The sequence below is a fragment of the Zea mays genome, chromosome 2 (genome assembly GCF_902167145.1).
Source record: "Zea mays cultivar B73 chromosome 2, Zm-B73-REFERENCE-NAM-5.0, whole genome shotgun sequence".
In the NCBI taxonomy this organism is placed as follows: Eukaryota; Viridiplantae; Streptophyta; class Magnoliopsida; order Poales; family Poaceae; genus Zea; species Zea mays.
The window spans coordinates 195280459-195304129 of NC_050097.1; the positions used below are offsets into that span (position 1 = coordinate 195280459).

At 45.5% G+C, this 23671-nt stretch overlaps 1 protein-coding gene and 2 pseudogenes across 4 annotated transcripts in view; 2 read left to right on the top strand and 1 right to left on the bottom strand.

The window, feature by feature from the left end:
• LOC103647542 (uncharacterized) overlaps positions 1 to 2884 on the bottom strand; it is a 32120-nt gene extending 29236 nt beyond the window's left edge. The window contains exon 1 of one of the 2 annotated variants that reach the window (XR_002750034.1): positions 2606 to 2719. Coding sequence is in view for 1 of the 2 variants with exons in the window: in XM_008672061.4 (XP_008670283.1) it covers positions 2606 to 2785 (180 nt within the window). In the remaining variant the exon portion in view is untranslated. Of the gene's footprint in view, positions 1 to 2605 lie in introns of both variants that reach the window. The other variant, XM_008672061.4, reaches the window with a different exon arrangement.
• Positions 2885 to 15773: 12889 nt separating this feature from the next.
• On the top strand, positions 15774 to 23554 carry LOC103647543 (phosphoenolpyruvate carboxylase and MLO-like protein 4 fusion pseudogene; annotated as a pseudogene). Of its 2 annotated transcripts, none has more exons than XR_004549332.2 (13): positions 15774 to 17706; positions 18519 to 18593; positions 18821 to 19031; positions 19339 to 19415; positions 20685 to 20893; positions 21004 to 21120; positions 21215 to 21275; positions 21378 to 21469; positions 21745 to 21819; positions 21926 to 22011; positions 22448 to 22497; positions 22709 to 22947; positions 23054 to 23554. The product of XR_004549332.2 is annotated as a phosphoenolpyruvate carboxylase and MLO-like protein 4 fusion pseudogene, transcript variant X2 (transcript). The 2 variants fall into 2 exon arrangements; XR_004549331.2 differs by having other exon boundaries at positions 17569 to 17706; positions 18688 to 19031; positions 23054 to 23551.
• LOC103647544 (serine/threonine-protein kinase pseudogene) lies at positions 15989 to 17308 on the top strand (annotated as a pseudogene).
• Positions 23555 to 23671: the final 117 nt, after the last annotated feature.

Sequence of the window (23671 nt, forward strand, 5' to 3'; positions counted from 1 at the left end):
AGACGAATTCGAGGAGTTATACTCGCGGCCGAGATGAGAGCGAAACAACTAGAGGAGTTATTACCGTGGTTCGGGACGGAGAAGTGGTTGCCCACGCACCGCGGCGGACCCGCGGCGGAGCTTGCACGACGACAAGCAATTCGTTGAAATGTGGTCGCCAATCGGGTCTCCCAAGTGGACCACACGCACCAACGTTCCACAGCGAAGATCCACGACCGCTACCCGAGGCCAAGCAGAGGACAAGGCCGCGAATCCACGGTGGCGGCAGCTCTCAGCTCTTCCGCACGCCCGCAGCGACGATGGGAAATACGACGCGCAGGGAGCTGGGTCAGAGGTGGCAAACTTCTAATGGCCCGAATAGGTGGAGCATGACGGCATATAAGCACTGCGGCTCATACCGGTCCAAGCAGTGCCGCCGATATCCCCGGCGCCACCCGCGCGAGACCCGCGCCATTCAGTTAGGACGGAGGCGAATCTGGCGTAGAGGGCCCACGAGTCGGCGAGTGTAACAGAGATACGCGCAAGCGCGTGGGAGGCTGACGGGCAGGGCCCACTTGTCGGCACCGTCCATACACCCCGGGCCGCAAGGATGCAAGGCCAAATGGGCCGGAATTGGTGCAGCGAGCCCAGGTATGGTTTTATCTTTTTTTTTCTTTTCTTTTCTGTTTTCTCCCTTTTCAAATTTAGATTTCGAATTTGAATCTATTTTTGTGGGAAGTTCAAACTCAGGGTAATTTTTTCTATATTTACATGACCACATAAACTAGATTTTAGTTCATTTTTAATTTTTATTTTACACTATTTGTATAGTGTTTTCTTCTCTTTTTTTCCAATTCTAGGGTTTCCTTTAAATCTTAACTTCTCATCTAGGTATTAACATATTTATCTTTACTTTATTTTTGTATTGCCACAAAATGCACATAAAATAAAACTCAGCATGATGCATAGTTTAGTGGTACAACTTTTTATTAGTTACTTGTCTTTAAATATGCTATTCACATGTGATGATAAGTAGATACAAAGTACACATATACCTAAAGGAGATAGCTTTTCCCTTTTATATATGATCTTTTACAAATTGAGTATTACACGTGCCATTGCTAATGGTGTGGCAGAGGCTTCCTGGCTACGACAGCTCCTTCAAGAACTGGGACAACCCTTGCAGCAGGCTACCCTTGTTTACTGTGACAATGTGAGTGTCGTCTATCTCTCGACTAATCCAGTGCAACATCAACGCACCAAACATATCGAGATTGACCTTCACTTCGTTCGTGAGTGTGTGGCCACCGGCGCTGTTCGTGTACTACATGTCCCAACATCCTCCCAGTTCGCCGATATTTTCACCAAGGGTCTTCCCTCTACAGTCTTTGTTGAGTTTCGGTCCAGTATGAATGTCCGGCCAGCCGACGTTCCTACTGCGGGGGTGGGGGGGTGTTAGACAACTACTCTTAGTAGGCTATTAGTAGTTATAGAAAGTTAGAAACCCATCCTAGGATATCAATCATGTGGTTCCTTGCCCGATTACCCAGATACTATTTCTATAAATTGGGTATGTCTGTGGCTATATATTGTAACATGTTTGCTGATTCTAATCAAGCCGGTGTATTCAACCAAATACTCACATCTTCACTCAGCCTGCACAGGACAGAATTGAAATAAGTCATGTTTCAGGTCCCTCCTTGTTCGGTTATTCCAATTCCATGTAGATTGGAGTTTATTGAATAGATTGGGATGGATTTTGACTCGCTATGGATTTAAATCGACTCAATGTCATCCAATCTACATGGATTAGTGTTGAAACGAACCAGCCCTAATGAAGTTAATGGCAATGATTGGAGACACGCTTGACTTTCATCCATCAGGAAGATCCTGCTCAAATGCATACAGCTCGCTCTAAGCCTCCGATACATTTCAAGAAAACTGAACTGACACAAGCTTCAACTAATTTTGCTCCTAATTAGTCAACCAACCTTACAGTTCCCCCTTCAATACTACAGGGCATCCAGTACCAAGTGACTAAGCACTTCCTCTATAAAATACCTTGTTGTAGTTTGAACTTTGAACAACTAAGCCATTCCCATATCATCACTTCAAATTAAGCCATCCATGTAATGAGAGTTATTGATTCAATTACACCCCAACATATGAGCACTTGTACATAACACAACATGAGTCAAGATCTGGATTGCTTGATTGCTGGCCAGACCATCATAGACTCAGAAAAATTTGACATAACACTTGTTCATCAACTATGTGAGAGCTATCATAACACAATCTATATGAAAGGATCAATTATTGAAAGGAAAAAAACTTAGACGGTGTGACTGAAACCTAGTAGACCACGAAAGCAGCGCAAAAAACATACTGTTGTGAACTTGTAATTGCTAATGAATCTTAAACTCAGCCCAAACTACATCACTTCAAGGGTGGTGTGTCTATAGCGGACTACACGCATCGATTGCAGAAATGAAAATGTGTCGACAATGGGCAACATCGGCCAACTCATCAACGGCAAGTACAGCACGCAAGCAGGAGCAACGCGCACTGATTGTTTCAACTCCAAGACGGGGGAGTGAAAAAACAACTGCGGACCTACGGTGATTACCTCGCGGCGGGAGAGTTCGGCCTTCCATGCGACCTCTTGCTCGGCGACCTCGCGCTCGCACTCTTCAATGTAACTCTGCATCTCGCGCTCCTTCATGATGCGATCCTGGATGTTCGTGTCCAGCGCCTCCTGCAGCTCCTTCACGAACCGGTCTACTACCGCCTTGATTCGCACCGACATCGCACCCCACCCACCTCCCCTTCTCCTCCCTGCTCCCCACCTCCGCCGAGCCACACGCCTCGGGCATAGCTATAAATAAGGTCAAATAACATACTCCTTTGCGTATCGCTATCGGCGCCGGTCTCCGGCGATATCCATGGGCGGGCGGGCGGGTGGTTGGATGGGGTGGCTAGCGTTCCTGGGTGGCAAAGTGGGCGCCGGAGTTTCGTGGGCCGCTAGTTCAGTTTCCTTGTCGTTTGGGTGCTTTCGCTAATTGCTATTGCGTCCGCGTGGAAGAGGAGAGGCCGATCAAGCGACGAGAAATTTGCTATTTTGCAACTCTCAGTTTTGGCTCTCTATGGTTATGTTATCCTATGCATATGACTGATACGACCATCTATACCTATAATTTATGAGTTTGATGACATATTAGCAAAGCTCATAAATAATAATAGTAAAATTATCAATGGCTCGTCCGACAAGGAGTTGAGGAAGAGACTCCTCGCTTTGAATGCCTCTTTTGGGAAAGCGTAATGGAACACAGTCCAATTTATACGTGATTACGCTATCCTCAATATATTAGGCTATCTTCAATAGACTATTTATCTCACTCTATATTTCGCTCTCTATTTCAAACTTCACTATCGTCTATAGTATAAAACAATGTTTTACATTATATCTTGTCAAAATATCCAAAACTGTTATACCATATAAAATCATATGAGATATTACCATTCCAATTTATAATATTATAGATCACTTTTTAATCCTATGTAGTATATTAAATTAAATGCTAGTATATATATAAGGCATATCTATTCAACACCTAGAGTGATGAACGGCCCAATGGTCCATCACCTGAACCAACTTGCATGTCCACCTGCCCGCCCCGGGCCGAGCTAGCCTTCCCCCACTCTCGCCCAGCCAAACGACTCACCTCCCCCCCCCCCCCCCGCCGCCCAGCCAACCGATCGAGCCATCCTTGTGCAAGAGTCGAGCCGAGCCAGCTCGTCTAAAGTAACTTAATGTAGGCTAGAATGACTTAAATTTTATTTGGAATGACTGAACCAATAACATAAGAAATGCATGAGAAAAACAAGAAAATGTTAAAAAATAATAATAACATAATGTTTTCTGAAAATGACTTAATATTTACTAGAATGACTTAATGTTCATTGGAATGACTTAACGTTGTCTGAATGCCTAAATGACTTTGTTTGGACTCTGAAATGACTTAATGTTATCTGGATGCTAGAATGACTTAATATTGTCTAGAATGACTAAACCAATAACAAGGAATGTCTGAGATACGTAAAAGAATGACTTAATGTATGCTGGAATATATACAACAAAAGGAAAATGACTTAATAGATACGCGCCTATGGAGCCAACGCGTGGCTAAGAGCCGCACGCGGGGAGGGCACGGTCATACAGGCAAGTGGGGCGTACCATGTTGGTCCAGCTGATGGACCGTTGATCTATCACCCTAAATGATAAATAGAGTGTATATATATATAGTTTGTATATTTGGAGCCTTAGTCTTCCAATAACTAGAGTAAGCCCTACCCAACGGTGCCATCTAGTTCAGCCGCACCAGGTGCAGACGACTATAAAAGACCCCCAGGCCGCCAGGGATTAGATTTTAGCGGGGTGACGGTTCCCTCGGGCGAGCGAGCAGCGGCGGCGGTTTCCTCAGACGTGGGAGTGGCGGCGATCCCAGGGGCTAGCGGCTGTGGCACGCCGAGGCCGGCGACTGGCAGCGACGCTCCTATGGCGGATGGGCAAGCACCGACGATGCTCCCGAACTGGACGAGCGGCGGTGGCGGCAGTTTTCTCGGGCGTGTGAGCGGCGGCGATCCCGGGGGCTAGCGGCTGTAGAGTGCCGAGGGGCGACCGGCGGCGACGCTCCTATGGCAGGTGGGCAAGCACCGACGGTGCTCCCGAACCAGACGAGTGGCGGCGGCGCAGCCTAGGCCCGATGGTGACGGTGGTTGTGCGAGGCGCGGTAGGCGTCGGTAGTAGCGACGGTGGATTTTGGAGGAGCGCACACGACGGTGAATCCCGGAGGCGCGCGCCGCGGAGTGGCTCCCGCTGCGGTCCCCCTCCCGCGACGACATCGGCCTTCCCTAGGCGCAAGCGACGACGACGGACTTCCCTAGGCGGCGAGCGGTGACGGATCGACAGACCTGTTTTTATGCTATTTTGTATACATATTTATGCCAACGTCAATATGTTTTTATGATATTTCTATTCACATTTTATGTAAACGTTTGTTGATTTTTGCATAGTGTACCGCAATACATAAATACCTTCGATATATAGCATAATTAGTATCATTATATATCATAAACCGGTTCTAGCGAGCCTAACTGCATGTCTATTAGAGAGATCCTATATTTATGTACGAAATAAAACATTGAAAATCAGATTTTTGTTTTCATGCATGTCAATCCATTTCCTTTCAACTCACATTCTTGTCATCCTAAATTTGTGCATATGCAATAGTAAACAGACTTTGTACACAGCGTACCGCATTGCATAAATATCTTCGACGTGTAGAATAATTAGTCTCAGCATATATCATACACTGGTTCTAACGAGCCTAGATGCATGGCTGTTCGAGAGATCCTATATTTATGGAGAAAATTAAGCATTTAAATCAGATTTTTTTGTTTCCATGCATGTCAATCTATTTCCTTTTAACGCATATTTTGGTCATCCTAAATTTGTCTGCGTACAGTGGGAAACAGATTTTTTTTGTGTTGTACCGCAGTGCATAAATACATATATTGTGTAGCATAATTAGTGTCAATATATATCATAAATCGGTTCCAATGATCCTACCTGCATGGCTATTGTCAAGATCCTACTTTTATGGACGAAATAAAGTATCTAAATTAGATTTTTTTTTTGTTTCCATATATGTCAATCTATTTCTTTCAACTCACATTCTTATTATGCTAAATTTGTGCGTATACAGCACGAACACATATATTTTACTTGGTGTACCACACTGCATAAATATCTACATAGTGTAGCATAATTAGTATCAGTATTCGTCATAAACTGGTTCCAACGAGCCTAACTGCATTACTGTTGTAGAGATCCTATTTTTATGGACAAAATAAAGTATTAAAATTAGATTTTTTGTTTCTATGCATGTCAACACACATTATTGTAATCCTAAATTGGTGCACATGCAGCAGGAAACTGATTTTTTACGTACGTACCGTATTGCATAAATATCTACAATGTGTAGCATAGTTAGTAGCAGTATATTTCATAAAATGTTTCTGACGAGTCTAGTTGTATGATTGTTATTGAGATCCTATATCTATGGAAGAAATAAAGCATTCAAATCAGATTTTTTATTTTCATGTATGCAGCAGTTCACTGATACACTTCTTAATTTCTCGCGCATGCAATTGGAAACAAACTACGCGCATGTAAGCAATGGACGCATGAGGGGGTGGGCTGGCAGGCAAGCTGCAGTGGTGCATGACTGGCTAGTTATATATACATATACATATATATATATATATATATATATATATATATATATATATATATATACATACTAATGTTTAAAGATCTAAACAATAAGAGCTGAAAGTGACTAAAATAGTAAAAACATATTTTTTTTATTCACTTTTAGCTTCCAAGGAGGAGCTTTGCTGCTCTTGTATTTGAAAGGGAAATGTGCCCTTGGGCCATTTCTAAGTATTTTGGTGATTAAGTGCCAACACAAGTACTTAAATGTAAATCAATGCCCATGGATGAACAAAGTGCAAATCTTCAACAAAGGTATGTTTCTAAGTCTTAGTACATTGGTTTTGTGTACTAATATATTTATCTAAGTGTAAGAAACAGAAAGAAGAAGAAAAGAAAGGAAGTGGAGAGTGGTTGTGTGCAGCCAAAGGCTGTTTCGGGCTGGGGCACCGGACAGTGTCCGGTGCGCCAGACCAGCGTGGAGCAAACCAGCCGCTCTCGGGTTTTTCTCCGGCGACTTCGGCTAAAATTCACCGGACTGTCCGGTGTGCACCGGACTGTCCGGTGAGCCAACGGTCGGCCGGGCCAACGGTCGGCCGCGCGATCGGCGCGCGACACGTGGCCGAGCCAACGGTCGGAAAGGTACACCGGACTGTCCGGTGTGCACCGGACATGTCCGGTGCGCCAACTGTGCGCAGATCTGCATCAGAAAGCAACGGTCTGATGAGCTTTGTATGGAAACAAATCGGGCACCGGACAGTGTCCGGTGTGCACCGGACTGTCCGGTGCGCCCGACGACAGAAGGCAAGGATAGCCTTCCAGTTGTGTTCTCAACGGCTCCTAGCTGCCTTGGGGCTATAAAAGGGACCCCTAGGCGCATGGAGGAGGAGACCAAGCATTCCTACAACCTTTCTAAGCACCAAGACATTGATCTAGCGCATTCGATTCATTGTGATAGCATATAGAGCTCTTGTGGAGTTGTGTACTCTTTGAGTTGTGTTGCGAGCTCTTATTGCTGCTTGTGTGCGTGTTGCTCTGATCTTTTGAAGTCTTGTGTGCGTTGCTCATTCCCTCCCTTGCTCTGTGATTCTCTGTGAACATCTTTTGTAAGGGCGAGAGGCTCCAAGTTGTGGAGATTCCTCGCAAAAGGGATTGAGAAAAGAAAAGCAAGAACACCGTGGTATTCAAGTTGATCATTGGATCACTTGAGAGGAGTTGAGTGCAACTCTCGTCTGTTGGGACGCCACAACGTGGAGTAGGCAAGTTTTGTACTTGGCCGAACCACGGGATAACCACCGTGTCATCTCTGTGATTGATTTCTTGTGGTTATTGTGTTTTGACTCCTCTCTAGCCACTTGGCCATAATTGTGCTAACACTTAACAAGTTTTTGTGGCTTAAGTTTTGAAGTTTTACAGGATCACCTATTCACCCCCCCCCTCTAGGTGCTCTCAATTGGTATCGGAGCCGTTCTCTTCAAGAAAGGGACTAACCGCCCGAAGAGATGGATCCTAAGGGGAAGGGAATTGTGATCAACGACAAGGAGAAGGAGTCCTTCGTCAACGAGCCAAGGGATGACAAGTCCAACGACTCGGGCTCGGGCCACAGGCGCAAAGATGGGAAGAAGAAGAAGACAAGGCGCATCAAGGAGATCGTCTACTACGACAGCGACGAATCCTCTTCTTCCCAAAAGGACGACGACCACTACAGGAAGACGGTCAATTCGAACTTTTCATTTGATTATTCTCGTATTCCACATAGTTCGAATTCGCATTTGCTTTCCATTCCTCTTGGTAAACCTCCACACTTTGATGGGGAGGACTACGGATTTTGGAGTCACAAAATGCGTAGTCATTTATTCTCTCTCCATCCAAGCATATGGGAGATTGTAGAGAATGGAATGAAATTTGATAGCTCGGATAGCCCTATGTTTATCAATGAACAAATTCATAAAAATGCACAAGCTACTACTGTTCTCTTAGCATCTTTGTGCAGGGAAGAATACAATAAAGTGAGCGGCTTGGACAATGCCAAGCAGATATGGGACACCCTCAAGATCTCTCACGAGGGGAACGACATCACCATGCTCACCAAGATGGAGTTGGTGGAGGGCGAGCTTGGACGATTCGCCATGATAAGGGGAGAAGAGCCAACTCAAACTTACAACTGGCTCAAGACCCTTATCAACAAGATAAGGAGCTACGGAAGCACGCGTTGGACGGATCACGACGTCGTCCGCCTAATGCTCAGGTCATTTACCGTTCTTGATCCTCATCTCGTGAACAATATTCGTGAGAATCCCAGGTACACGATGATGACGCCCGAAGAAGTACTTGGAAAATTCGTGAGCGGGCGGATGATGATCAAGGAAGCAAGATACGTCGACGACGCATTGAACGGTCCACTCCACGAGTCTCAACCCATTGCTCTAAAGGCAACAAGGAGCAAGGAGTCGCTACCTAGCAAGGTGGCGCAAGTTGAGGCGGCCGGGCTCAATGATGAAGAGATGGCTCTTATCATCAAAAGATTCAAGACGGTGCTGAAGGGTCACAAGGGGCAGCCAAGCAAGAACAAGACAAAGGGGAAGCGCTCATGCTTCAAGTGCGGTAAGATTGGTCATTTTATCGCTAACTGCCCCGATAACAACAGTGACCAGGAACAGGGAAACAAGAGGGAAAAGAAGAAGAATTACAAGAAGGCCAAGGGCGAGGCGCATCTCGGCAAGGAGTGGGATTCGGATTGCTCCTCCTCCGACTCCGACAATGAGGGACTCGCCGCCACTGCCTTCAACAAATCGGCTCTCTTCCCCAACGAGCATCACACTTGCCTCATGGCAAGGGAAAAGAAGGTAATCACTCGTAATGCTAATACTTATGATTCTTCTAGTGATGATGAATCTAGTGAGGATGAAGTAGATTATTCATGTTTATTCAAGGGCTTAGATAGATCTAAGATAGACAAAATTAATGAATTAATTGATGCCTTGAATGAAAAGAATATACTTTTAGAAAAGCAAGAGGATTTGTTGTATGAAGAACATGATAAGTTTGTAGAGGCTCAAAAATCCCTTGCATTAGAAATTAAGAGGAATGAAATGCTTGCTTGTGAAGTGTCATCATGCCATGATTCTATTTCTAACTTAAAGAGCATAAACGATGATTTAAATGCTAAACTAGTAGAAGCAAATAAATCCAACTCTTGTGTTGAATATGTTGAAGTTTGCACTAGGTGTAAGGATATTGATATTAATGCTTGTAGCGAACACTTAGTTTCTATTTCAAAATTGAATGATGAATTAGCTAGTCTTAATGCTCAACTTAAGACTAGCAAGAGTAATTTTGATAAACTAAAATTTGCTAGGGATGCCTACACGGTTGGTAGACACCCCTCAATTAAGGATGGGCTTGGCTTCAAGAGAGAAGTCAAGAACTTGACAAGCTATAAGGCTCCTATCTCCGCCAAGGAGAAAGGGAAGGCTCCTATGGCTAGTAGCACTAAAAAGAACCATGCTTTTTTGTATCATGATAGAAGACATACTAGAAATGCAAATAGAAGTTATGATGCTTTTGACTCATATGTTTATGATTCTCATGCCATGCTTGCTCCTAGTTCTTCTTATGTATATGATAGAAATGTTACTAGGAAAAATGTTGTTCCTAAAAAGAATGTTATTCATGCTCCTAGGAAAGTAGCAAATGAACCTTCTACCATTTATTATACTTGCAATGCTCCCTTTGCTATTTGTAGAAAGGGCAAGAAGGTAATTGCTAGGAAGTTAGGGGCAAGATGCAAGGGAGATAAAACTTGCATTTGGGTCCCTAAGAATATATGTGCTAACCTTGTAGGACCCAACATGAGTTGGGTACCTAAGACCCAAGCCTAAATTTGCCTTGCAGGTTTATGCATCCGGGGGTTCAAGCTGGATTATCGACAGCGGATGCACAAACCATATGACGGGGGAGAAGAAGATGTTCACCTCCTACGTCAAGAATAAAGATTCCCAAGATTCAATTATATTCGGTGATGGGAATCAAGGCAAGGTAAAAGGTTTAGGTAAAATTGCAATTTCTAATGAGCACTCCATATCTAATGTGTTTTTAGTTGAGTCTCTTGGATATAATCTGCTATCTGTGAGTCAATTATGCAACATGGGATATAACTGTCTATTTACAAATGTAGATGTGTCTGTCTTTAGAAGAAGTGATGGTTCACTAGCTTTTAAGGGTGTATTAGACGGCAAACTTTATTTAGTTGATTTTGCAAAAGAAGAGGTCGGTCTAGATGCATGCTTAATAGCTAAGACTAGCATGGGCTGGCTGTGGCATCGTCGCTTAGCACATGTGGGGATGAAGAACCTTCACAAGCTTCTAAAGGGAGAACACGTGATAGGTTTGACTAACGTGCATTTCGAAAAAGATAGACCTTGTGCAGCTTGTCAAGCAGGTAAACAAGTGGGAGGAGCGCATCACGGCAAGAACGTGATGACCACTTCAAGACCCCTGGAGCTGCTGCACATGGACCTCTTCGGACCTGTCGCCTATCTGAGCATAGGAGGAAGTAAGTATGGTTTAGTTATTGTTGATGACTTTTCCCGCTTCACTTGGGTGTTCTTTTTGCAGGAAAAGTCCGAAACCCAAGGGACCCTCAAACGCTTCCTCAGGAGAGCTCAAAATGAGTTTGAGCTCAAAGTGAAGAAGATAAGGAGCGACAACGGATCCGAATTCAAGAACCCTCAAGTGGAGGAGTTCCTTGAAGAGGAAGGGATCAAGCACGAGTTCTCCGCTCCCTACACACCACAGCAAAATGGTGTGGTAGAGAGGAAGAACAGGACGCTCATCGATATGGCGAGGACGATGCTAGGAGAGTTCAAGACCCCCGAGTGCTTTTGGACGGAAGCCGTTAACACTGCTTGTCACGCCATCAACAGGGTCTACCTTCATCGCCTCCTCAAGAAGACGTCGTATGAGCTACTAACCGGTAACAAACCCAATGTATCGTACTTTCGTGTATTTGGGAGTAAATGCTACATTCTAGTAAAGAAGGGTAGAAATTCTAAGTTTGCTCCCAAAGCTGTAGAAGGGTTTTTATTAGGTTATGACTCAAATACAAAGGCGTATAGAGTCTTCAACAAATCATCGGGTGTGGTTGAAGTCTCTAGCGACGTTGTATTTGATGAGACTAATGGCTCTCCAAGAGAGCAAGTTGTTGATTGTGATGATGTAGATGAAGAAGACGTTCCGACGGCCGCTATACGGACCATGGCGATTGGAGAAGTACGGCCACAGGAACAAGATGAACGAGATCAACCTTCTTCCTCAACTATGGTGCATCCCCCAACCGAAGATGACGAACAGGTACCTCAAGTGGAGGCGCTTGATCAAGGGGGAGCACAAGATGATCAAGTGATGGAGGAAGAAGCGCAACCGGCACCTCCAACCCAAGTTCGAGCGATGATTCAAAGGGATCATCCCGTCGACCAAATTCTGGGTGATATTAGCAAGGGAGTAACTACTCGATCTAGATTAGTTAATTTTTGTGAGCATTACTCTTTTGTCTCTTCTATTGAACCTTTCAGGGTAGAGGAGGCCTTGCTAGATCCGGATTGGGTATTGGCCATGCAGGAGGAGCTCAACAACTTCAAGCGCAATGAAGTTTGGACACTGGTGCCTCGTCCGAAGCAAAATGTTGTGGGAACCAAGTGGGTGTTCCGCAACAAACAGGACGAGCACGGAGTGGTGACGAGGAACAAGGCTCGACTTGTGGCAAAAGGTTATGCCCAAGTCGCAGGTTTGGACTTTGAGGAGACTTTCGCTCCTGTGGCTAGGCTAGAGTCCATTCGTATCTTGCTAGCATATGCCGCTCACCATTCTTTCAGGTTGTACCAAATGGATGTGAAGAGCGCTTTCCTCAACGGGCCAATCAAGGAGGAGGTGTACGTAGAGCAACCCCCTGGCTTCGAGGATGAACGGTACCCCGACCATGTGTGTAAGCTCTCTAAGGCGCTCTATGGACTTAAGCAAGCCCCAAGAGCATGGTATGAATGCCTTAGAGACTTTTTAATAGCTAATGCTTTCAAGGTTGGGAAAGCCGATCCAACTCTTTTTACAAAGACATGTGATGGTGATTTGATTGTGTGCCAAATTTATGTCGATGACATAATATTTGGTTCTACTAACCAAAAGTCTTGTGAAGAGTTTAGCAGGGTGATGACGCAGAAATTCGAGATGTCGATGATGGGCGAGTTGAACTACTTCCTTGGGTTCCAAATGAAGCAACTCAAGGACGGCACCTTCATCTCCCAAACGAAGTACACGCAAGATCTGCTAAAGCGGTTTGGGATGAAGGATGCCAAGCCCGCAAAGACTCCGATGGGAACCGACGGACACACCGACCTCAACAAAGGAGGTAAGTCCGTAGATCAAAAAGCATACCGGTCAATGATAGGGTCATTACTTTACTTATGTGCTAGTAGACCGGATATTATGCTTAGCGTATGCATGTGTGCTAGATTTCAATCCGATCCTAAGGAGTGTCACTTAGTGGCAGTGAAGCGAATTCTTAGATATTTGGTTGCTACGCCTTGCTTCGGGCTCTGGTATCCAAAGGGGTCTACCTTTGACTTAGTTGGATACTCAGACTCCGACTATGCTGGATGTAAGGTCGATAGGAAGAGTACATCGGGGACGTGCCAATTCTTAGGAAGGTCCCTGGTGTCATGGAACTCTAAGAAACAAACATCCGTCGCCCTATCCACCGCTGAGGCCGAGTATGTTGCCGCAGGACAGTGTTGCGCGCAACTACTTTGGATGAGGCAAACCCTCAGGGACTTTGGCTACAATCTGAGCAAAGTCCCACTCCTATGTGATAATGAGAGTGCGATCCGCATGACGGAGAATCCTGTTGAGCACAGCCGCACAAAGCACATAGACATCCGGCATCACTTTTTGAGAGACCACCAGCAAAAGGGAGATATCGAAGTGTTTCATGTTAGCACCGAGAACCAGCTAGCCGATATCTTTACCAAGCCTCTAGATGAGAAGACCTTTTGCAGGCTGCGTAGTGAGCTAAATGTCTTAGATTCGCGGAACTTGGATTGAATTGTAGCATACATGTGCTTATGCCTTTGATCATGGTCATTCTGCATTTTGTTGCTTATTATGGTGCTCAAGTTGTACAAACACTCCCTGGACCTCACAAGTCCGTTGCAAAGTGATGCACATGTTTAGGGGGAGATGTGTTACAACTTGATCCTTTGAGACTAACCATATGCTTGAGTTTGTTGTGATTTAGTCTCAAAGGAGAATTGAAAGGGAAAAGGTGGACTTGGATCATGCAAGACTTCCACTGCACTCCGATGAGAGGGTAACTCATTCCAAGTCCATCTCATGAACTCTTATTGCCATTTGCTCTTAATTGAAAATTTTGGTGAGGCAATGGGGTTCCAAGGCCAAGATTGATCCCGTTTTGGTGCTTGATGCCAAAGGGGGAGAAAATAAAGGCCAAAGCGATAAATGGATCAGCTACCACTTGAGAGATTTGAAAATAGTAGAGTAGAGCTTTTGTTTTGTCAAAACTCTCTTATTGTCTCTTTTGTGAAAAGTTGGCTTCTTGTGGGGAGAAGTATTGATTATGGGATTTAGGGGGAGTTTTTGAAATCTTTGATCAATCTCTTTTGGAATGACTCTCTTTATACTTCAACATGTGTGTTTGACTTAGAGATAGAGATTTGAGTTTGATTTGCAAAAACAAACCAAGTGGTGGCAAAAGATGATCCATATATGCCAAAATTGGATAAATCTCAAAGTTAGTTTTTATTTGAAGTGATTTTGCACTTGTTCTAGTTGCTTTATGTTGTGTTGGCATAAATCACCAAAAAGGGGGAGATTGAAAGGGAAATGTGCCCTTGGGCCATTTCTAAGTATTTTGGTGATTAAGTGCCAACACAAGTACTTAAATGTGAATCAATGCCCATGGATGAACAAAGTGCAAATCTTCAACAAAGGTATGTTTCTAAGTCTTAGTACATTGGTTTTGTGTACTAATATATTTATCTAAGTGTAAGAAACAGAAAGAAGAAGAAAAGAAAGGAAGTGGAGAGTGGCTGTGTGCAGCCAAAGGCTGTTTCGGGCTGGGGCACCGGACTGTCCGGTGTGCACCGGACAGTGTCCGGTGCGCCAGACCAGCGTGGAGCAAACCAGCCGCTCTCGGGTTTTTCTCTGGCGACTTCGGCTAAAATTCACCGGACTGTCCGGTGTGCACCGGACTGTCCGGTGTGCACCGGACTGTCCGGTGTGCACCGGACTGTCCGGTGAGCCAACGGTCGGCCGGGCCAACGGTCGGCCGCGCGATCGGCGCGCGACACGTGGCCGAGCCAACGGTCGGAAAGGTACACCGGACTGTCCGGTGTGCACCGGACATGTCCGGTGCGCCAACTGTGCGCAGATCTGCATCAGAAAGCAACGGTCTGATGAGCTTTGTATGGAAACAAATCGGGCACCGGACAGTGTCCGGTGTGCACCGGACTGTCCGGTGCGCCCGACGACAGAAGGCAAGGATAGCCTTCCAGTTGTGTTCTCAACGGCTCCTAGCTGCCTTGGGGCTATAAAAGGGACCCCTAGGCGCATGGAGGAGGAGACCAAGCATTCCTACAACCTTTCTAAGCACCAAGACATTGATCTAGCGCATTCGATTCATTGTGATAGCATATAGAACTCTTGTGGAGTTGTGTACTCTTTGAGTTGTGTTGCGAGCTCTTATTGCTGCTTGTGTGCGTGTTGCTCTGATCTTTTGAAGTCTTGTGTGCGTTGCTCATTCCCTCCCTTGCTCCGTGATTCTCTGTGAACATCTTTTGTAAGGGCGAGAGGCTCCAAGTTGTGGAGATTCCTCGCAAAAGGGATTGAGAAAAGAAAAGCAAGAACACCGTGGTATTCAAGTTGATCATTGGATCACTTGAGAGGAGTTGAGTGCAACTCTCGTCTGTTGGGACGCCACAACGTGGAGTAGGCAAGTTTTGTACTTGGCCGAACCACGGGATAACCACCGTGTCATCTCTGTGATTGATTTCTTGTGGTTATTGTGTTTTGACTCCTCTCTAGCCACTTGGCCATAATTGTGCTAACACTTAACAAGTTTTTGTGGCTTAAGTTTTGAAGTTTTACAGGATCACCTATTCACCCCCCCTCTAGGTGCTCTCAGTATTCAAATAGGCTAGATGGTTAAAATTCCAATGCATATGATCACATGACTATGTATTATTTTCCTTAAGATATAACATTATTATCTTTTCTCTTAACTCTTTTTCCACGTCATAAAAAAGGTTTGTGTGATATGTATGGATGGAAAATCTCTACTACTTATTAAGCCTCTAAGAGTAGCCTGCCTTTTTGGCGTTCTGCCTTCCGGCGATCTAGACCGTCCGTGCACACCTCTCTCTCTATTGTGCGTTGTCGATCCCCCGCGAGCCCGCCCTCCCTCACCCCCACGAGATGGTCGGGAGATCCGCCCTCGCCTTGCCTCCGCGCAACAATCGTGCGCCCACTCCTCATCGCAATCCAGTAGCTCCGGCCTCGCCTCCTCAACCGCGCATTCCCCTCTCCCACACCCGCCTCGTTCGCCCCTACCGCGCCATCAACGCGCCTCCCCCGCCGCACACCCCGTCCTCCCCATGCCGAATCGTGATGGTTATGCTCCCCACCCACGCGCCGCGTGCCTCCTCCTTCCCCGCCGCTCCCACCCGAGATGGTTAGCTCCCCTCCTTCTGGTCCCTTCCCCTGCCTCACTGCCAGCCAGCGATGGAGCAAGGCCAGGGGATTCGCCGGATTCACCGAGCGGGCTCTGGTGGCGGCCGGCGCTGCCGTCGTGTCCGCCATTCTTGTCAACCCCCTTGACGTCGCCAAGGTACGCCGGTGACCCTGTCGTTGCCTCTTTCGCTTCCTCTCAACTGCCGCCCCTCAACCCTCGACACTTGCCCACAACTGTCGCCATTGCCCGCTCGCCATGGCGCTAAAATAAACCCCCTCTGCGGCCGCCCCGTATCCTCTCGCTGCGGCCGCGGGCTGGGGAGCACCGGCCTTGGCATCGTCATAGCCGCGGGAGTCTTCAGCGCCGCCGCCTCGTTGCTCCTCGCCTACTTCTTCTGGCAGTGCACCGGGAAGGGCAAAGGAGGCCGCCGTCGCCACAGGCGCGGCACCAGCGAGTCGGGCGGTGGGGAAGACGGGAGCTGGTGGACCGAGAGGCTGCGGGCGGCGCACAACCGCCTGGTCCCGGTCTCGCTGTTCCAGAAGCCCATCGTGAAGGTCAAGCTCGCTGACCTGATGGCCGCCACCCATGACTTCAGCACTAGCCACATCGTGGTCGCCGGGAGCTCGCAGGCGGGGATAGCTTACCGAGCCGTGCTACGGGACGGGTCTGCGCTGACGGTCAAGCGCCTGCACTCGTGCCCACTTTCGGAGAAGGCGTTCAGGGCAGAGATGGGTCGTATGGGGCAGCTGCGGCATCCTAACATCGTGCCACTGCTGGGCTTCTGTGTTGTCGAGGACGAGAGGCTGCTGGTGTATAAGCATATGGAGAGTGGGGCTCTTTCATCGGTGATGAAGAAGCCAGGGGAAGCGCCGCTGGATTGGGCAACGCGACTTAGGATCGCCGTGGGGGCAGCAAGGGGGCTTGCGTGGCTGCACCATGGGTTCCAGGTTCCGCAGATTCACCAGAATTTGAGCTCGAGTGCAGTGCTTCTCGACGAGGATTATGATGCTCGGATCACGGATGTTGGACTCACAAGGTTGGTCCGGATGGCGCCTGGCGAGGGTGGTGATACCAGTCCTTTCCTGAACGGGGACTTTGGGGAGTTTGGCTATGTTGCTCCAGAGTATGCTAGCAATCCAGTTGGTACGATGAAAGGCGATGCGTATGCATTTGGGGTGATATTGTTTGAGCTTGTTAGCGGGCAGGAGTCTGCTGCTGTGGTTACTGACGTGACGGGTGAAGGATTCAAGGGGACATTGGTGGACTGGGTTAACCAGCTCAAGGCTTCTGGTCGAATCAGTGATGCTATTGATAAACCATTGCGTGGAAAGGGCCATGAGGCAGAGATTCAGGAGTTCTTGAAGATAGCTTTTGCTTGCACCCAGCCCCGTGTGACGGAGAGGCATTCAATGTATCGGGTTTTCCACGCTCTGAAGAGCATCGGAGAGGGCTGCGATGTCACGGAGCAGTTTGATGAGTTCCCATTGGCCTATAACAAGGATGATTCAGACGCTATTTAGCTGATGATGCTGATTGCCAATTCGATTGTGGAAATGTTTGGTCAGGCTTATTGATGATATATATATTTAGCCTTGCTATGGACAGACCGGAAGCATAAATGAGTGATAAGAGAACAATATCGAGGCACCAAATCTAGCGCCGGATGCCGGGTGGTCAATTACATCGTTGCATCGACAGGGGATGTGATAACCATGTAAGCTGTAATATCAGTTTACAATTCTGTATGTTGTTTTAAAGTTACTGTTAGTGCCTGTAGTATCTGTGTGGAACTGCAATTCTTGATGGCCAAAATCCTGGTGTCACCTTTCGAAGTTCCTTCTTGGAACAACCAGCTTGCTGTTCAGTCATTGGATTGGCACTCAATGTTTCATTACCTTCTTGGAAACTTATAGGAGGGTCCTGGGTAGTTAAAAATGTTCTAATGTCTCTTTAGCTTATACTCTTCTTCATAAGAGGCATATTTATGGGCTTTGAATATGTAGCTAGAAATGTTCTGTTTAAATGCTTAAGCTTTCAAAGGGTATGCTATACACATCTGGGCCTTGGAACATCTCCTGGTCTTTGCTCTATATTCTAAAAGCTTTCTATTTGGAAGCATCAGCTATAGGGGAATGGAACTTTCAACATCACCTTTCTGTACTATAGTTCTTTCAGCTGTTTTTCTAAGCTGGTGGTATACCGGTGGAGTCTTATGTAGCCGTCTGTCTTGGTTTGAGAGCAATGCCGCTTGCCAAGGAATCTGAGTTTTTTGGGCTAGAAAATTTTGTAGCGTTTTTTGCTTGTTTTTTCTCCGCCTGTGTGGTTTCGATTTTGCTGCAATTATGCAGAGAGATCTCGCGTCGAGTCCTCTGGTTGCTTGGGTTTTAGCATGGATTCCAGTTTTTGTTTTGCTAGGCATGAATTGCGGTAGCTTACATCCGATAGATTTTTGGTTATAGTGCAATGCTTAATTCACTTTGCTGTGTATCTGATTGTGACTATTTTTTTGGTGCCCCTGATTTGCAGAAGTAATATTGCTCGAAAATGTAGAGCTGACTCTTGAAGCCTTTGACTAAATGCAGCTGCCATTCACGCTGAAAGGTGGTATCAATTTTTTAATCCGACTGCATTGATTATCCTCTTTGTTAACCATTGCATGGTTGTAAACTTTTACTTTTGTTCTACTGCTTTACAGGACAAATTAGGAAGCTAAGCATCTAGATAGGAGAATTTGATTGGTTTGTGTCAATATTTAATTTCTTAGCTCACTCTGTTCATGCCTTTGTGGTTCATGGACAACTGCTGCTACGTGCTCCCTTCCCCGACAGCGCATTCTAACACGGCATGATACACTAGCAACTGGAATGTTGTCAACATCAGCGGCAACGACGACAACGCCACATCGAGAAACAACAACTGTGGGCTAGGGAGCACAATCCCGTGGTGCGGTGACTTGCCCACGTTTGCCATGCTGCCTTGATGCATGGCACATCAACAAGAAGAGCACCAGTTTGGAAGGCTAATTCCGAAGGAATTGAGGTAGCAAATTCAGGCATTGTTGTCGAGCAGAGATGTATATGATATATTGCAATATATTAATACATTTAAGGATAATGGACTAGATTGCATGATGCTATTGTAGGAGGCTTCTTTGTAGAAGGTGACTGGTTAAGAACCTTCACAATTTTGAAAGCTTCATACTTTGTACATCATTGTATATCAGAACACTAGATTTCTTTGAGCTATTGGTTAACAAAATAATTGAACTCAGTTATTCATGTTGTTTTCACTATTTTTCTTGTTAATTTTTGGAGTGGATTGTTCTTCTTTCTCTTTGTCTTTGCAGATGTGCAGAGGGAGATGAAGAATGTGGAGAAAGACATCAGGGTAGCTACTAAGCGCAATGACATGTTATCTGCAAAGGTACGGTCAGTCTGATCTTGTTTTCTATATAAGTGTTCCTCTCTTGTAGCATGGATTGCTGGGATTCTGACAGTAGCACAGTTTGTCAAGGTGAATCTTGGAGTAATGTAGATACAAATCAAAGTTATCTCCTGGCGCTAAATAAGGTTTTAGAATTGATGTTCATCTTCTTGTCTAATGTGGATTGGGTGCTATTACATGAGCAAAAGAAAACCTTAAAGGTTGTCTTAGTGTATAAATAATAAACATGGCAGGAGCAGAACCAAAAGAAAAAACAATATCATAACCTTTGCACACCTCACTACAAATTTAATATGCTGATGTCATACATATGATGTACTATTACTTTTGATATAAGCTTCATACCTGGTAATCGAATATAATATGTGAATGTGTGTTGGGTCACACATTAATTATTTTTCTAGAAAAATGTAAAGTTTGAAGATTATTTTAGTTGGTTTGCAAATTCTTCAGCTCCTGCGTTTGACTATTGTCATCTCAATTTATTTTAGTCGACATTTGTTTACTGGAGACTAGAGTTCAGTTTTACTTCCATTGGATCAATTGTTGTGCGAATCATGAATAAACTTATTAATTGGAGTAATTGGTTTTGTCTGAACTTCCTACTTCCAAGAATGCTCGGGTATTTGAGATTGACTTTGGATCCGTTGAGGATGCCCAAACAGGCATTCTCATGTTTCTGGCACAAACAGAGAAAGATATGTTAGCCACCAAAACTTATTGCCACTAATAATAATTCATCGCAAGAATACAGTAAAAAACTTCTTATTTATAGTTCTTCATTAGTAATGGTCTTACCACAAATATGGAGTTTCTACATTATTAAATAGGATTCTTGTGTCAGCATCCACTTTAAAAGGAGGGTACATCATCAAATTGATCATAATCTTATTCATCATTAATATCCTCGACTCTGATAATATTTTTTTCTGGGCAAAATAATGTAGCTCATCATCTTGTTTCTTGTCACTTTTTGGGTTTAAAAGTTAATATGTCTGTAGAATTCCCAAGTCACATCCTTCGTGAGGACAAAAGGTTCGTCTCTATATCCAATATTTTTGAGGTCCATGGTTATTGGTTGTCAATTTGTCATACCATATTCAGGGTCCACTATAATGCCTCCACCTGCCAATTTCACCCATTGCCAATGAAACAGATGAACCTTTAAATATACTAATGAACCTTTAAATATACTAACTCATAGTCGACTGTTAGCCTCTCACCAATAGAAGCCATGTCTGCACGCAGAGCTGATGCTGCTCGGAGTCATCTCGCTGCTGCTCAGCCAGACGGCACGCTTCATATCGGAGATCTGCGTGCCGTCCTCGCTCTTCACCAGCCGCTTCTACATCTGCTCTGAGAGCGACTACCAGGACCTGCTGCGCAACACGGACGCCAACCAGACGGCGCTCGACAAGAACATGTTCGGTGGCCAGCGGCTGCACGTCTGTGGCGAGGTATTGGTAACCCAGATGTCCTGCTCCCAGCCTATTGAGATCAATGGAACTGGGAGTGGAGCAGACTGTTCACTCATCGCTTGGGTTGGAACCTAATCTGTCACTTGTAGGGCCATGAACCTTTTGTTTCGTACGAGGGCCTTGAGCAGCTGCACCGGTTTCTCTTCATCCTTGGTATCACTCATGTGTTGTACAGTTTTGTAACAGTGGTTCTGTCCATGATCAAGGTTCGTGCTCACTGCCTAATTGCGGCTCTGACATTTTTCCCTCTTATTTTCTTCTGAGTTTATTATGGTATATATCTTTCTGCTATTGGTGCAGATCTATAGCTGGAGGAAGTGGGAAACCTTAGCAGGTCCAATTGCTGCTGAGGAATTGAAAGGTAGGGTCATCCGGTCATCTGCTGGAAGTGGATGCTTTGTTTGGCCATGTTTTATGCAACCCTGTTGATGTGTACTACCTCACTGATTTTTGTCTCTCTCAGCTAGGAGAACCAAGGTGATGAGAAGGCAGTCAACCTTTGTTTTTAACAATGCTTCTCATCCATGGAGCAAAAATAAAATACTTATTTGGATGGTAAAATTCCTTTTCTGTTTCTTGATCTTTCTGTGGAACAGATACTGACTGTATCATCCTTTGTTATCTGATTAGTGTATTACCGTGTAAAGACATAAAAATGCCTTATTTTTCTAGCTCATCCAGTCATTTCGAATTCAACCTCAAGTTTACTGATGAAAGAACATCTAAGAGTGTCACCGACCATAGTCAAAAGATTCATGTATCTGAAGCCTCAAATAAGTAGTATACATCCATAATCACTTGGATTTAAAGTTTCTTTAATTGCATTATAGCTTTGCTTTTTGCGCCAATTCAAGGGCTCCATAATAAGGTCAGACTATTTGGCACTGAGGTTGGGCTTTGTCACAGTGAGTACTCTAATTTTTTTCTAATGTTTTAGCATCCTCGCCCCACCTCCTCCCCCTGCCAAGATGATTCTAATATGCCACTTTGTTCATGTGTTTTTCTTATTAGTATCACAAGCTACCACATTCATATGACTTCCATAAATACATGGTACGGAGCATGGAAGATTATTACAATGGGACTATTGGTATCAGGTAAAGCAGAATTTACTCTACAGAGTATTCACTTTTCATGTGATCAATTAAGCATCAAGAAAACTACCTTTGATAGAGTAGATTTCTTGATTCGAATAATGAAGCATTCAAGTATATTGGTCTAGAAATAGTTTCCGATGAGATCCAGTATGGTGGCTGTGTTGAGGAAACTGGACTTGCGGGGGTAAGACCGCTCCCGCGGCATTGCATTTAAGAAGAAGACCTATGATGGATTTTTCCAATACATAAGTTGGTAGCTACATAATGACCCAAACTTTAGGGACTTCTTTGCTCCTTCCGATTGATAATGCCAGTTAAAGCTATCTAAATATTTAGCCTTCTTCGAACTTGGTTATAGCATATCAAGAGCTATTAATTTTCTTTAATATTTTTGCTACATGTGGTATTCATACACGAGCACATCTATTTTTTGCAGTTGGCCACTTTGGGCATATGTGATTGTCTGCGTATTAATCAATGTTCATGGTACCACTCGCTCCAAATCTCTCTTCTTCCCTTGCCTCCAAGCTTAAACCCGTGTGACACTATTTGGTTCTTTTCTAAAATTGCAGGTATCTCTACTACTTATTAAGGCTGTAAGGGTAGCCTCCCTTTTTTTGTTCTGTCTTTTTCATTTTCCTGTTTTGCCCTTTCCATTCCCACCCGCGCATTGCATTGATCACCAATCGCATCGCAGCAGCACAAGCAGCACGCCGTGCCGCTCCAACCGTCTTGCTTCCCCGCTTAGCTTCCCGCCGCGCCATGGCGTCGACCAAGGCTCCCGGCGAGAAGCACCACTCCATCGACACGCAGCTCCATCAGCTGGTCCCAGGCAAGGTCTCCGAGGACGACAAGCTCATCGAGTACGATGCGCTGCTCATTGATCGCTTCCTCAACATCCTCCAGGACCTCCATGGGCCCAGCCTTCGCGAATTTGTAACTAACCACCGCCGCCGCCCATTTCTTCTTCGACCGGTTGCCGCCTGCGCGCGGCACTGCTCGTACGTCTCCCGCCGGTGCTTACTGTAATGCATGCATGCAGGTCCAGGAGTGCTACGAGGTCTCGGCCGACTACGAGGGCAAAGGAGACACGACGAAGCTGGGCGAGCTCAGCGCCAAGCTCATGGGGCTGGCCCCCGTCGACGCCATCCTCGTGGCGAGCTCCATCCTGCACATGCTCAACCTCGCCAACCTCTCCGAGGAGGTGCAGATCACGCACCGCTGCCGCAACAGCAAGCTCAAGAAAGGTGGCTTCGCCGACGAGGGCTCAGCCACCACCGAGTCCGACATCGAGGAGACGCTCAAGCGCCTCGTGTCCGAGGTCGGCAAGTCCCTCGAGGAGGTGTTCGAGGCGCTCAAGAACCAGATAGATCCACATTTATGCTTATGTTTATTTTATATTTTTTGATTTGAATATCTAAACTATGATGTTCTATGAAAGATCATTCTTGAATTTTTGCCTTTAAATTTTCTTGTTAAATCTTGTATACTACACTATTAAATGAGTGCTCGTGCGTCACAGTCCCGAGTTTCTCTTTAACGTCATCCTGGACGGTTCGTGGATGTCGTCCTCCAACTCATAACAGTATAACACACATTTGTATATATAAGTTATCGAGGTATTATATGATCCCGTTGCAACGCACGGGCACTGACCTAG